At 40.8% G+C, this 12,200-nt stretch overlaps 1 protein-coding gene across 3 annotated transcripts in view; it reads right to left on the bottom strand.

Annotated features, from left to right (window-relative positions):
- Window positions 1-12,200, bottom strand: part of KDM3B (lysine demethylase 3B) — a 75,891-nt gene that overhangs the window by 58,305 nt on the left and 5,386 nt on the right. Inside the window, exon 1 of one of the 3 annotated variants that reach the window (XM_047872478.1) lies at window positions 11,397-11,636. The exons of 1 other annotated variant lie outside the window; for it this stretch is intronic. In XM_047872478.1, the coding sequence (XP_047728434.1) occupies window positions 11,397-11,591 (195 nt within the window). In that variant the 5' untranslated portion in view covers window positions 11,592-11,636. Of the gene's footprint in view, window positions 1-11,396; window positions 11,637-12,200 lie in introns of those variants that run through there. One more of the 3 variants, XM_047872497.1, reaches the window with a different exon arrangement.

Raw genomic sequence — 12,200 nt, 5'->3', positions numbered from 1 at the left:
GCATGGAGTATTAAATGCCCTGGCTGAGTCTGACCCTGAGTACGCTACCAGGCATCACTCAGAAAACCAGAGGCTGAGGCTCCACGGTGACTGATGGCAAGGTGCGATGCTGAAACCACTTTAAAAATCAAAGGCGAGTCACAAAATTCTAAGTTATAGCAATACACAAATACAATACTAAAAGAAGTCATTGTACTATAGCTATAACAATTTTTATTGCTTTTACAAAAGAACTTCAACACTCAAAAAGTTAATATTCAGAAATCCTATCATCACTTACCTGAAAACATCAGGGAAAAGTTCAATTACTGAAAAACCAGATTTCACCCAACTTAAAGGAGATAAACTTTCAACCCACCCCAGCAAAGGACATATATGGAATGAAGTGTTTACTTTGACAACAACAACAGTGCTACACATTCTGGGATCAAGCTACAGTTCAAGGCTAACAGTATGAATGTTTGCTATTTTTTTTTTAAGTTTATTTCTTTACTTTGAGAGAGAGAGCACGAGCAGGGGTGGAGCAGACAGAGAGAGGGAGAGAGAGAGAATCGCAAGCAGACTCTGCACTGTCAGCATGGAGCTGGATGAGGGGCTTGAATTCACAAACTGCAAGATCAAGACCCGAGCCAAAACTAAGTCAGATACTGAATTGGTTGAGCGACCCAGGAGCTCCAATATCAATCTGTTTTAAGAGCAATATGGAATGTGGATATATGTAAGCACGTTCTCTGAACACTAAGGCTTATTTCTGGCCCTAGCACTGTGCTTTACTTCCTAGCTGAGGTAATGGAACAAAGGAGAACATATAAGGTAAACAATAATTTCAGATCAAAGTACCTACAACATGAACTCTTAAAATGGTAGTGGCAAGACCAGAGAAGAGGAAGAAGGTATATAAACTAACAAAAAATCAATGGCTGTGGTTGAACTGAGTCACAGATGACCAAGACAGGCTGATAATCTGAATAGAACAAGACTAAAACAGTTTGAGTTGATTATTTAAAAAGTCTTTTAAAAATTTCTACTATTAGAATAAAAATAGCAAATAGAACCACACATGCTATAGCTAGAATCCAAGCAGTAGATGTAAAATATTTCATGAGTTAAGGAGAGATAGTAGTAAAACTCTTGCTTTCATTTCAAAATTCCTTTTATGGTATATATGTGACTTACATTTATTTTAGTGACATTAAAACCAAAGAAATTCTTTAATAAAATCAATTAAGTTCTCCTAAGTTTGATAACATCAGATACTAACTAAGTAACCTAAGTAATATAAGCTTTCATGTTTATTGTGTTAATATCAGCTTGAGGTCTGGTTCTGCCTAAGGCTACTCTTACTATAATTAATAAAGTTATTCATTCAGTCATGCTCACCAAAAATAGAACATCTCTTATGTATATACAAAGCATTTACTGACCAAGAATATCAAGGTGAATAACGGTAGCAATTGGCAGGAGGGACTCACACCCCGAAAGAGTCAACACAGAGGTATAAAAATGATTACAGAGCTGTGTAATAAGGGCAATAACAAACATGTTATGTTAGGCTAGAAAACATATCTGCCTTGAGAAACTAGTATGGTTTCACTGAAGGGATAGTAGTATACAAGCTGGGTCTAAAAGGACAAGTTGCCTTCTGGCAGAGAAAGACTTTCTGGCAGGTGCAAAGGAAGAGAAACATAAAAGCTGATTGAGTGTTCCAGGCAGCAGTGGCAGCTGTTAGTAAGTAAGCTGTAAGGGCTCTGATTGGCATGTTAATGCATGATGCACTGAAACCTGGTGGCAAAGGTATCATATTTGGCCAGCAGAGTGTTTTTTTTGTTGATTTGTTTTTAATGTGCATTGAACATCTGTAGGCAGTATCTGCACTCTCCAGTTGCCAATCCACTATATTCTCTAGTCTGTCATCTAGCTGTTTTCATACACCTGGTACCTTGGACACAAGTGGGTTTATGTTCCCTGATATAGGCCTTGAGGGAGCCACTGATAGTTTTAAATGGGGAGGGGGAAGACATGGTACAATGTTTTATAAAGATAATATCATCTGTGGGAAAACTTCTCAATGCTCAATTTAAATAGAAAATCAAAATAGAAATTACAAAGTATTTTATAATTAGATGAATGGCAAAACACTTTATTCATACTATGGAAAAATATCGAAAAGTTTTAAAAAATGAGATATATCTAGAAGACTACATGGAAAGATCTCCAAGATGTGTTATATGCAAAAGAAGCTGGTTGCAGATTTTAGGATGTGTATGTGAGAGAATAGGAGGATTGGGACAGAGGGGATAATAGCATTTTTGCCTTAATCAGTAAATGCTTTTTTAAAAACAAAACAAAACAAAATCTATATTCATATAATGCTTAAATAATTAACACTTTTTAAAAAGGAAAGAATTAACTTTGGGAGCAGGGTGGAAGACTAATTACAGAAGAAGAAACTGGAGGCAGGGAGACCAATTACAAAGTCATGATAATCCAGTAAAAAGATGAAAAAGGCTTAATCCAAAAAGATATGAATGGAAAACAAAGTGTATTTGAGAAACTACAGAGATAAAAATAACAGATGATGATGGCTGAGAGTAAGAGAAAAGGAAGATTAACTCAACTCCCGAAGTCCCTAAGTTTTCCAATTTTCTACCTACATACATACCATTAAAAAAGGCACAAGCCCAAAATGGAGTCACTTGTGCTAAGCTCAAGTCATCAAACCACAACTTAACTTCTCCTAGGAAGGGAATCTTAAACCAGTAAATCTGGAATTACCTGGTCAGCACTAGAGAGGTAATCTGCCTGATGGACCCCTGCTCTCCCCTAAAGGAAGGTAACCTTGTCTGAAATAATCAGCTCTTTGCTAGAATAACCACCTTGTGCCACCTCCTTCTGCCTATTAAAGTCTTCCATTTTGCACAGCTCTCTGGAGCTCCTTTCTATCAGCTCGAAGGGATGCTATTGATTCAGGTATTGTTGAATAAAGCCAAGAAGATCTGTAAATTTACCAGCTGAATTTTATTTTTTAAATGATTCTAAACAAAATGTAAAGTCTATTAGAAATGATTTTACAGGTGTGCCTGAGTGGCTCAGTAGGTTGAGCGTCCCACTTCGGCTCAGGTCATGATCTCACGGTCCATTAGTTTGAGCCCCCATCGGTCTCTGTGCTGACAGCTCAGACAGAGCCTGGAGCCTGCCTCGGATTCTGTGTCTCCCTCTTTCTGCCCCTCCCCCACCCATGCTCTCTTTCTCTCTCTGTGAAAAATAAACTTAAAAAAATTTTTTTTTAAAGAAATGATTTTACAAAACTGTGGGGTATCTTGACAGCCAAGATGGGGAATGATGCACGTCTAGAAGACGGCTGTTTTCAAATATAAAACAATTTTTTCTATATGGTTCATCTGATCAAGAGATAGCTTTCTTTTTTTTCTCAAGAGATAGCTTTCTAACAATTAACCTCATCAACCCCCCCCCCAATTTCTAACATCTACAATATATGAAATGTTAAGTACTTGAGTATCATAAGGATAGCCTAAATAAAAACTCAAGCATACAAATATATAGTGTTTTTAGGGGCTGTAGCATCATAAAGAACTGAATTTGCATCCCAACTTCCTTATTTCTTAGCTGTGTAGCCCAGGGCAAGACACTTTAGCCTCTTTGAGCCTCATTTCCTTTGCCTATAAATAGGGACAGTAAGTACCTCAAAGGATTGTCTAAGGATTAAATGAAATGAAAGCATAAAATGTCTAGCAGATTTGGGGCTCCTGAAAAACATGCACTCCTTAAGAAACTCACACTACTGGTCAGATTATAAATTGGTATGATTTAAAAACAAGAAAACATATTATCAAGAATCTTAAATATGTGCATACTCTGGGTCTTCATAATAACCACTCCTAGCAATAATTCTAGGAAATAACCTTAAACAGAGGGAAGGCTTTATTCACAAAAATGCTCACACAGCATTATTGATAAAGTCTAAAATCTTAAACAATTTCAATATTCAGTGAAAGAGGAACAGTTTAATAATTTATCCAGAATAAAAATTATAAAATTTTTCTTAAAGAGCTTTTATTGTTTTCCTTTCACTTACGAGAGCAATACATGTTACCTGTGGAAAATAAAGCCCCAAGAAAATTAAAATTACCCATATACAAAAGTTTTCAGTAATACAGGAAAAGTGCTACATTAAGTAAAATAGCAAAACACAAAACTGAAAATACAGTACGAATTCAACTTCTGACAATTCTAAAAAGAGATTAGATGAATATGTATCAAAATATGTATCAAAATATGAACAGCTGTTTCTAATTGGTTGTGACATACAGGGATGACTTTTAAAATTATTATCAAATTAACTTCATTTTGTATTACAGGCATGCATTACCACAAAACCACAAAAATAAAACATCTAAAGCTTCTAACGTGACAAGTCAGGTGGACAATGGGCCTTGGATTGGGGTCTCCAATAAGATTCCAATAATCTCAAGACAAAAAAATTAGTAGTGAGTCCATATCCATAAAAATATATAAACAGGGGTGCTTGGGTGGCTCAGTAGGTTAAGTGTCCAACTTCGGCTCAGGTCATAATCTCGCGATTTGTGAGTTCAAGCCCTGCGTCGGGTTCTGTGAGGATAGCTCAGAGACTGGAGCCTGCTTCGGATTCTATGCTCCTCCTCTCTCTGCCTCTCCCATGCTCATGCTCATGCTCTGTCTCTGTCTCTCAATAATAAATAAACGTTAAAAAAAAAAAAATATATATATATATATATAAACAGAAAAAAGTTAAAGATCAATTATAAACACCTTAAAACAGGAGGCCACAGAGCAGAAATTCCGTAAGAAATCAGAAATGAAAGTTAACAATCTAATACTGGCTTCTACATAGTCTACTTTAAAAAAAATTTGTAAGTTTATTTTGAGAGAGAGAGAGAGAGAGCACAAGCAGGGGAGGGTCAGAGAGAAGTAGACAGAATCCCAAGCAGGCTCTGCAACATCAGTGCAGAGCCTGATACGGGGCAAACCCATGATTCATGAGATCATGACCGAAGCCAACATCAAGAGTCGGATGCTTAACCGACTGTGCCACCCAGGTGCCCCTAGTCTACTTTTTAAGATATGGTAGTCAGAAAAGACCTCTTAAAAATACTAACAGAAAAATTCACATTCTGTTCTTGATGGAACTTACATTTAGTAGAGGAAATAAGCTATATATCTTGTTATATATCTATAAGAAGAAAAATGTGATTAATATTCCAAAAGAGGTATATCACAAAGTGCTACAACAGCAAAGAAAAAAATAACATGTTGGGGATTCAGAAAGGCTTTATAGAGGTGGTAGAACCTGGAATGGACAAACTTTCTCTTTATAGGATTTTGATGGTTAATATTAAAAGCAAAGAGGAAAGGGGAAACAAAGCAATAAAAGCCAAAAAGTACTAAGAAAGTGGAGGATCACTGAATCAGGGCTGCTTGCTATAAACATCCTTTTGGCAACACCCAATTTCCCTCATAGGATTCTTTGCACACCAAGGGTCCTTCGTATCTATAATTTGGTCTCGTGAGTAGACCAGGAAGAGGCTCTGTGTGCAGATCTCTGGATAGGTGTATCTCCTACTGTAAATTAATAACCTTATATGCGAATTTACAAATCAGTCTCCAGAGAGTGTGGTTAGTGAGAATCAGTTCCCCAGAGCCTGATTACCCCTAAACACACACACACACACACACACACACACACACACAAATGGAGTTTTTACCCTTGCAAAACTGAGAGAGGTCATATATATGAGTCACTACTTGAACATCAGGTAGGTTTTATCCACCTACAGAACAAGGGTAAAAGACACTCTGGCAGTCGGGATAGTGGGGTCGGGAGCGCTTAAAAACCACCAACCGGTCAAAGGCAGTGGAAAAACTGAGAAGCAGCAACAGGTGTCAGTCCCGCAGGCCTTGTGGAAGCAAACCCTACAGGAATCAACTCCAGCTGTTGAGAAAATCACTAACAACAGAAAAGGCCACGTAACTTACCCACCATTTACAGTTATTCACCCACCATTTACAAGAAGGGAAGTGGGGCAAGTGAATCAACCATAACAAGTCGGAGATAAAAAGTAGGCAAGCGAGTACTAAAGGAGGGACTGAGCCCCTGGCAGGTGGGGAATTAGTGAAGCAACTCTTAGAAATAAATAGTAATTAAGAGGAAATATTTGTGCACTAAAGGGAGAGGATGCTGGATGGACAAAATGGCCAGAGTATGTGATCACTGGTGGACATACTGCACAGCTCTAAACTCAAAAGAGTGCAAATTAAGATAGAACTACTAACAATTATACACACACAATAAGACAAACTTTAAAAAAAAAAAAATGAATTATATGAAGCACTTGAGTGCCTGAAAAACTCAAGGATGGCTTAATGTTCAAAAATAGACCTTAAGGTTCAAAAATAGACCTCCTGCTCTAAGAGAATTAAGATGAAAAACATTAGAGGGGCTCACACTTAAACATTACATATTCTTTTGTATAATCTCACTTTTATTTACAGTTCTGTAAACAGTACACTGATCCACAAAACATATTCTATTTATTTTAATAAACAGTGTATCATGTACCAGGCAGATTTTTATTAAACTCCTGGAATTAAAAGTAAAGGACACTTAAGGATAATCATTAACTCCCATTTCAATTAGGGCTGAGTTCTACGTTTGTGTGAACATAGGTGGAGATCGTGCCCTGGAAACAGAGTACTGTCCTAGACCTGATTATAATCATTATCTAGGAACAAAGTAGAGAGGTATTTTAAAGTCTACCTAACCTGAGACAAGGAAGAAAGGTTGGAGGAGGACGTAAAAAAATAAGGCAGATACAGATAAGTTTTCATTCCTCTTGGAAGACTCCCAGATAGAAGAAACATGGTACTAGCCTGGACACTGCTACAATTATTACATTATCTGGAATCAAAGGAAAGGAGTACTTTAGAGTCCACCTTTCTGCCAGATAAAGATGAAAGATTAAGGGATAAAAACAAAGCAGATATGCTTCTACTCCTCTTGCAAATTCTGGATAGCTGTGATAGCTAAGATACACATTCAAAACAAATCATTGGCTACTAAAAGAATCATTTAATTCTAACAAACAGCAAGAAAAGGATAGTTTATTGAATAAAACTGGTGCTACCACAACTGATTACTCAGTAGGAAGCAAGTTAGATCCCCCACCGCACATGCCACTTACAAAAATATTCCAGGCAGACCAAAGATCTAAAGTTAAAAATACAGAAACATTAAATAACATTTACATAGATTCAAGGGCAAGGAGCTATCCCCAAGCAAGTAAAGAAACCATTAAGAAAAGTGTAAGAAATATAATGATGTAAACATCTTGTTTTTCTGTATGGCAAAACAACTCATAAAGTTCAAAGACAAACGAGAGAAAATAATTGTAACACACCTGAGGGATAAAGGAGTTAATATCCTTAAAATGCACAGAACTTGTACAGAGTGAAAAGACTCCCATTTTTTTTTAAATGGACAAAAGATAGGTATATAACTCATTAAAAATATAAAAGGCCAATAAAGATAGAAAAAGACCAGTAGTCATGAAACTGCTAGGTATTATTTTTCACCCATCAGATTGCCAAAAGAGACAAACTGATGACACGAGTGATGGGAAAGGTGGAAACCAGCATTGCATGTATGCACTGCTGGTGGGCATAAGAAATGCTATCATCTTAGTGGAAAACTACCTGGTATTATCTAATACAACTGAAGATTCATATACTCCTAGAATTCCTAACCCACTCCTAGGTGTCTAAACTACAGAAACAAAACCATGATTACACAAGATATGTGTACAAGTTTAGTAAGCACAGCATTATTTGTAGTGCCAAAAATATAACTAACTTGAACATCCAGGATAAGGAGGAATGATTAAACAAATGATGGTACATCCGTTCTATGAAATATCATGTAGTTATCTAAAAGGATGAGTAAGATTTATAGGTATTGATGTCCATGGTATAATGGTAAATGGAAAAAAGGGGAGGGGTGCCTGGCTGGCTCAGTCCATAGAGCATGCAACTCTTGATCCTGGGGTTCTAAGTTTGAGCCCCATACTGGGTAAAGAGATGACTTAAAAACAAAATCTTAAAAAAAAAAAAAAAGTCCTTACAAAAAAGGGGGGGAGGGGAAGGCTGCAGTATGATACTATTCACTAATGAAAGCAACCTTTTGTATACAGATGAATGTTTTTATATTTTTTGTACCAGTATTAAGAAAGATAATGGGGTGCCTGGCTGGCTCAGTCAACAGAGCATGTGACCCTTGCTTGGTCTCAGGGTTGTGAGTTCAAGCCCCACTCTGGGCTTTTTTACTTAAAAAAATTAAAAAAGACAAGCAAAGCCTTTTTTTTGCAAAGTGGAAGCCTGTGAAAGATACTGTTGGCTTTTCCTGTGTATTCTTTTGGTTATTAGACATTTCGCAAAATAGAAGTTTTGCCTTTTAATAAAAAAAGGAAAACCCATGTTTTTTTTTTTTTTTTTTTTTTTTTTTGGTCTGTGTGTTTAACTACCACACCTACATATATGAAGGTCCCAAGGTCTCTGCAACTTATACGGACCAGTAATGATTGGGAACACAAAGAGGACAGTTAGAAGAATCAGAAATAAATGCATAGAAACCCATTAAACTAATCTTGCAGCAACACATTTTTTTTTTTAAACATAACAGGACAGGCCTATTTTGAAATACAAATAAATCTACTACTCCATGGGGGGGGGGGGTAGTGGTAAAAAGCTGTTGTCCTATTACATCTAAAATTCTCAGTAGTTATTTGTCAGCATAGCTTTGAAGATGAAAATGCCCTCTAGCAAACCTTTACCAACCAAACTCCCAATCAACAGGATCCTGACTTTTCTATTTTCATATTTCATCTTAAGGAAGTACATGGCTTTGGTATTGTTTTCCAGAAAAGGGTTCATTAAAAGGGGCAGGACTACATTTTTAAAGATTTCAGGATCAAATAATATTTAGAAAGAGACCATTAATGGAGCCTAAAACTGAAAAGTGTTTTCAATCACTTCAAAAACTCATTCATCCAACCCTCAATTACTCATCCTTAACAGGGGGCGCCCTGCTATGCAATGCTCAAAACCAAGCATGCCTGAAAACATCTTAAACTAACTGAATGAAAATCTGCCCAATCACAGGCCAGCTGCTTGAAAACTCCACCCGTGAGTACAGGAAGAACACTTTTGATTGGAAGACGGTTGTGTTTACTACCGTGTGTGGTGCAAATTGGAAAGGCCCACATGTCTAGGGTCCAAAGGAAATCTCTTTAATGAAAAAGAAAAACAAATGTCCAGTTCTCATTCTAGGCTAGTCATTGTCATTAACAGAACCTCAACATAGCTACTGTAATTCTTGAGCAATTTTGCAAACTGGTGAAAAATTCTAAAGGCTGTGAGTTTTGTTGTGGTAGTTTTCTCACCTATGTCCCTTAATATACATACAAGCTTAAGTTTATTCTCAAAACTAAATCTGCCTTTGCTTCTGTATGCACACAGCTCCATGAGAGACCCCAACACACTTCTAATGTACCCTTAACTTTAATTTCCAAGAATCACTGCAACTTTTTACTTGGTTTGGGAAACCACTTCATGAGCCCAGTGGTAAAATTATTCAGTATTAAGCTTAGTAGGTGTCCAGCATTTCAGTGAGCTTCAAAAACCTCTGTCCTTAGGGAGCTCAGCAAACAACAAAGTGAATGGGTAGCCATTTCAGGTGCAGAGCTCATTAGCAATTCATCTGATGGAGGAAACAACTAGAATATAAAATTCTAACTGAAAAGCTAGGGTAGACTAGGCCTTAGGTCGAAGTATGCATATAATAGTGGATCCTAATTATGTTTTTCATTTATGGGAGTAAATTTTTGGATCTGAGATAGACACCTCTCCCCCATCCCAACCTAGAAAGCAATCTTTTAAAGAAAGCACAGAGTATTTTACAACCAAATCCCCCCCTTAAGCATCACCCTCATCCCTTTATATTCCTGGTAGCTTTTTTTAATTCGCCCCACTGAAGCCACATAAATGCCCAAACAGCCTTTTCTTATTTAGCATGGAGAAAGATCAAAGAATGTGAACTCAAGTAGCAGAAGGAAAGGCTAAGCCAGCCGCAAGCTAAACAACCCATAAAGCCTGCATATCAGAGGAAAAGAAAAAAAAAAAAGCAAAAAAAAAAAAAAAAAAAAAAAGCCTAACACCACTAATCAATAGGTAGAAAAATGAGTATCAGAAGCCTACAATATTAACATCAAATCTCAGGAAATCATTCCCACTTACAGCAAATAAAATATCTGCAGAAGCAAGTTCATCACGAAAATTTACCTTCTGTCTATTACATTCCAAAAGAATCTCCCTATTTTCATAGTCTTAACAGAGAAGCTAGGGCTGCTATCAGAATGAGGAACTAAAGAGGCTTGCCAAAGCTCAAAGACAATATTGTGCCGCCACATTAACAAAAATAACACAAGGTCCCAAATGCTAGTTAAGTTCTATTTTACTGAATAACTTCAATCACGAAATACACCAAGGCCAAGTATTCAAAAACGCCCAAGCTCCAACACAAAGTTTCAAAACAAAACATCTCCCAGGGTTGAGGGAGTAGCCGAGCTGGGAGCAAAAAAGCACCACCTAGCAGCCCCATTCCGCTCCTAAGACAGATCTCAAACTTATCAAAAACAGCCACAACCGCACCTCCTGTCACCCAGAAGCTCAAAGAGAAAGGGAGCCTGGAGAGTCCTGAGAGCTGGCCTTTCTGGAGACCGCCAGGCCAAGCCCGGCTCAGACAAGGAGGAAGTAACTGCCTGATAAAAAAGCCCCGAGCAGCTCTAACTGCAGCCTCTGTGCCTCCCACAATTGCCCACATTCCCGCCCCACTCGGGGCTCCCGGGAGGAAGGGAACAGGGTGCAGATTTCCAGGGAGGCTGCGAACTACAGGTCCGCGTCTTTCAGGGAGCAGCGACAGCACCAGCCGAACTCTGAGGGGCCCAGGAGCCCAGGGTTCGGGAGCCTGCTCGCAAGGCGTGTTTTGGGGGTGTGGGGGGGGGGGACGCTGAGAAAGGGGTCGCTGAGGAGGCGGGGCCTGTCGGGTGGAGGCAGCAGCTCTTGGCGCCCTGGCTGCCCCCCGGGGGAAACCGGGGCGCGCACCCCGACGCGGAAGCCATGCCGGCCAGAGCTCGGGGTGCCGAGGAGCCGGTGGGGGGCGCTGAGGAGATCTGGGGGCGAGGAACTGGGTCACCCCCACCCCACCGCCCCCTCACAAAGGCCCCCGGGGAGGCCGCCCGCAGGCCCCGCAGCCCCGGCCTCAAGTGCCTGCCTCGGCCGCCACTCACCGCTAGGTCCTGGGGCACCGCCCCGCTCATAGCCCGCACTGTGCCGGCCCGCCAGGCCCGAGTGCGCAGCGCAGGCCCCGGATCTCCACCCGCCGCCGCCGCCGCCGCGGGGACCGAGGCCGAGGACGAGGCCGCGGTATCCGCGAACAGAAGCAGCAGCCGCTTGCCCACCGGGGAGGCCGCCGCGTCCGCCATCGCCAGGGCCGGCCAGACCCGCGCTCCCACCCGCCGCCTCCCACCACCTCTGCCGCTGAGCGCCCGATCCGCCCGCAAGGCCTCCCTCCGCACCACCCGCGGCCGCGGCTCCCCCCCCCCCCCCCCCCAACAGCCACCACCAACCACCGGCGCCGCGCAGCGCCCCCCGTGGCCGGGAGCGGAGCCGCAGCCCGGGCCCCGCACAGCGCCCCCCGCGCTCTGGAGCGGGACGGCAGCTCCGGGCCCCTCGCAGCGCTCCGCCCCAACCTCCCCCGGGCCTGCAGTGCCCCCTGCGGCAGGGAGGGGAATTGCAGTTTAGGCGGGGGTAGGGAAGTGGGCGGGCCCTTCAGTCTTCCTTGGTACCATCCTGGTCCCAACCTTCCTTCTGGGGTGTCCCATATGTGAGAAGGCTGTAGCTTACCCGCCTTGGACACCCAAGACTTTTCCTGGGGTAGGGGGCTTGAGGGGCAAGGTACCTAGAGGTAGCGTTTTGAGCTCAGCAGTTAGCACCGCAATAACTATTCATTTCCTATCCTGAAAATATGCCCTATCAGTCCTGTCATTGTCTTTTAGAAAACTCTCCCCACTGGTCCCTGGGACACATTGTCT

Source organism: Prionailurus viverrinus, chromosome A1, assembly GCF_022837055.1.
Source record: "Prionailurus viverrinus isolate Anna chromosome A1, UM_Priviv_1.0, whole genome shotgun sequence".
NCBI classification, from domain to species: domain Eukaryota; kingdom Metazoa; phylum Chordata; class Mammalia; order Carnivora; family Felidae; genus Prionailurus; species Prionailurus viverrinus.
The sequence above is the reverse complement of the archived record's forward strand: the minus strand, read 5'-3'. Positions and strand labels throughout refer to the sequence as shown.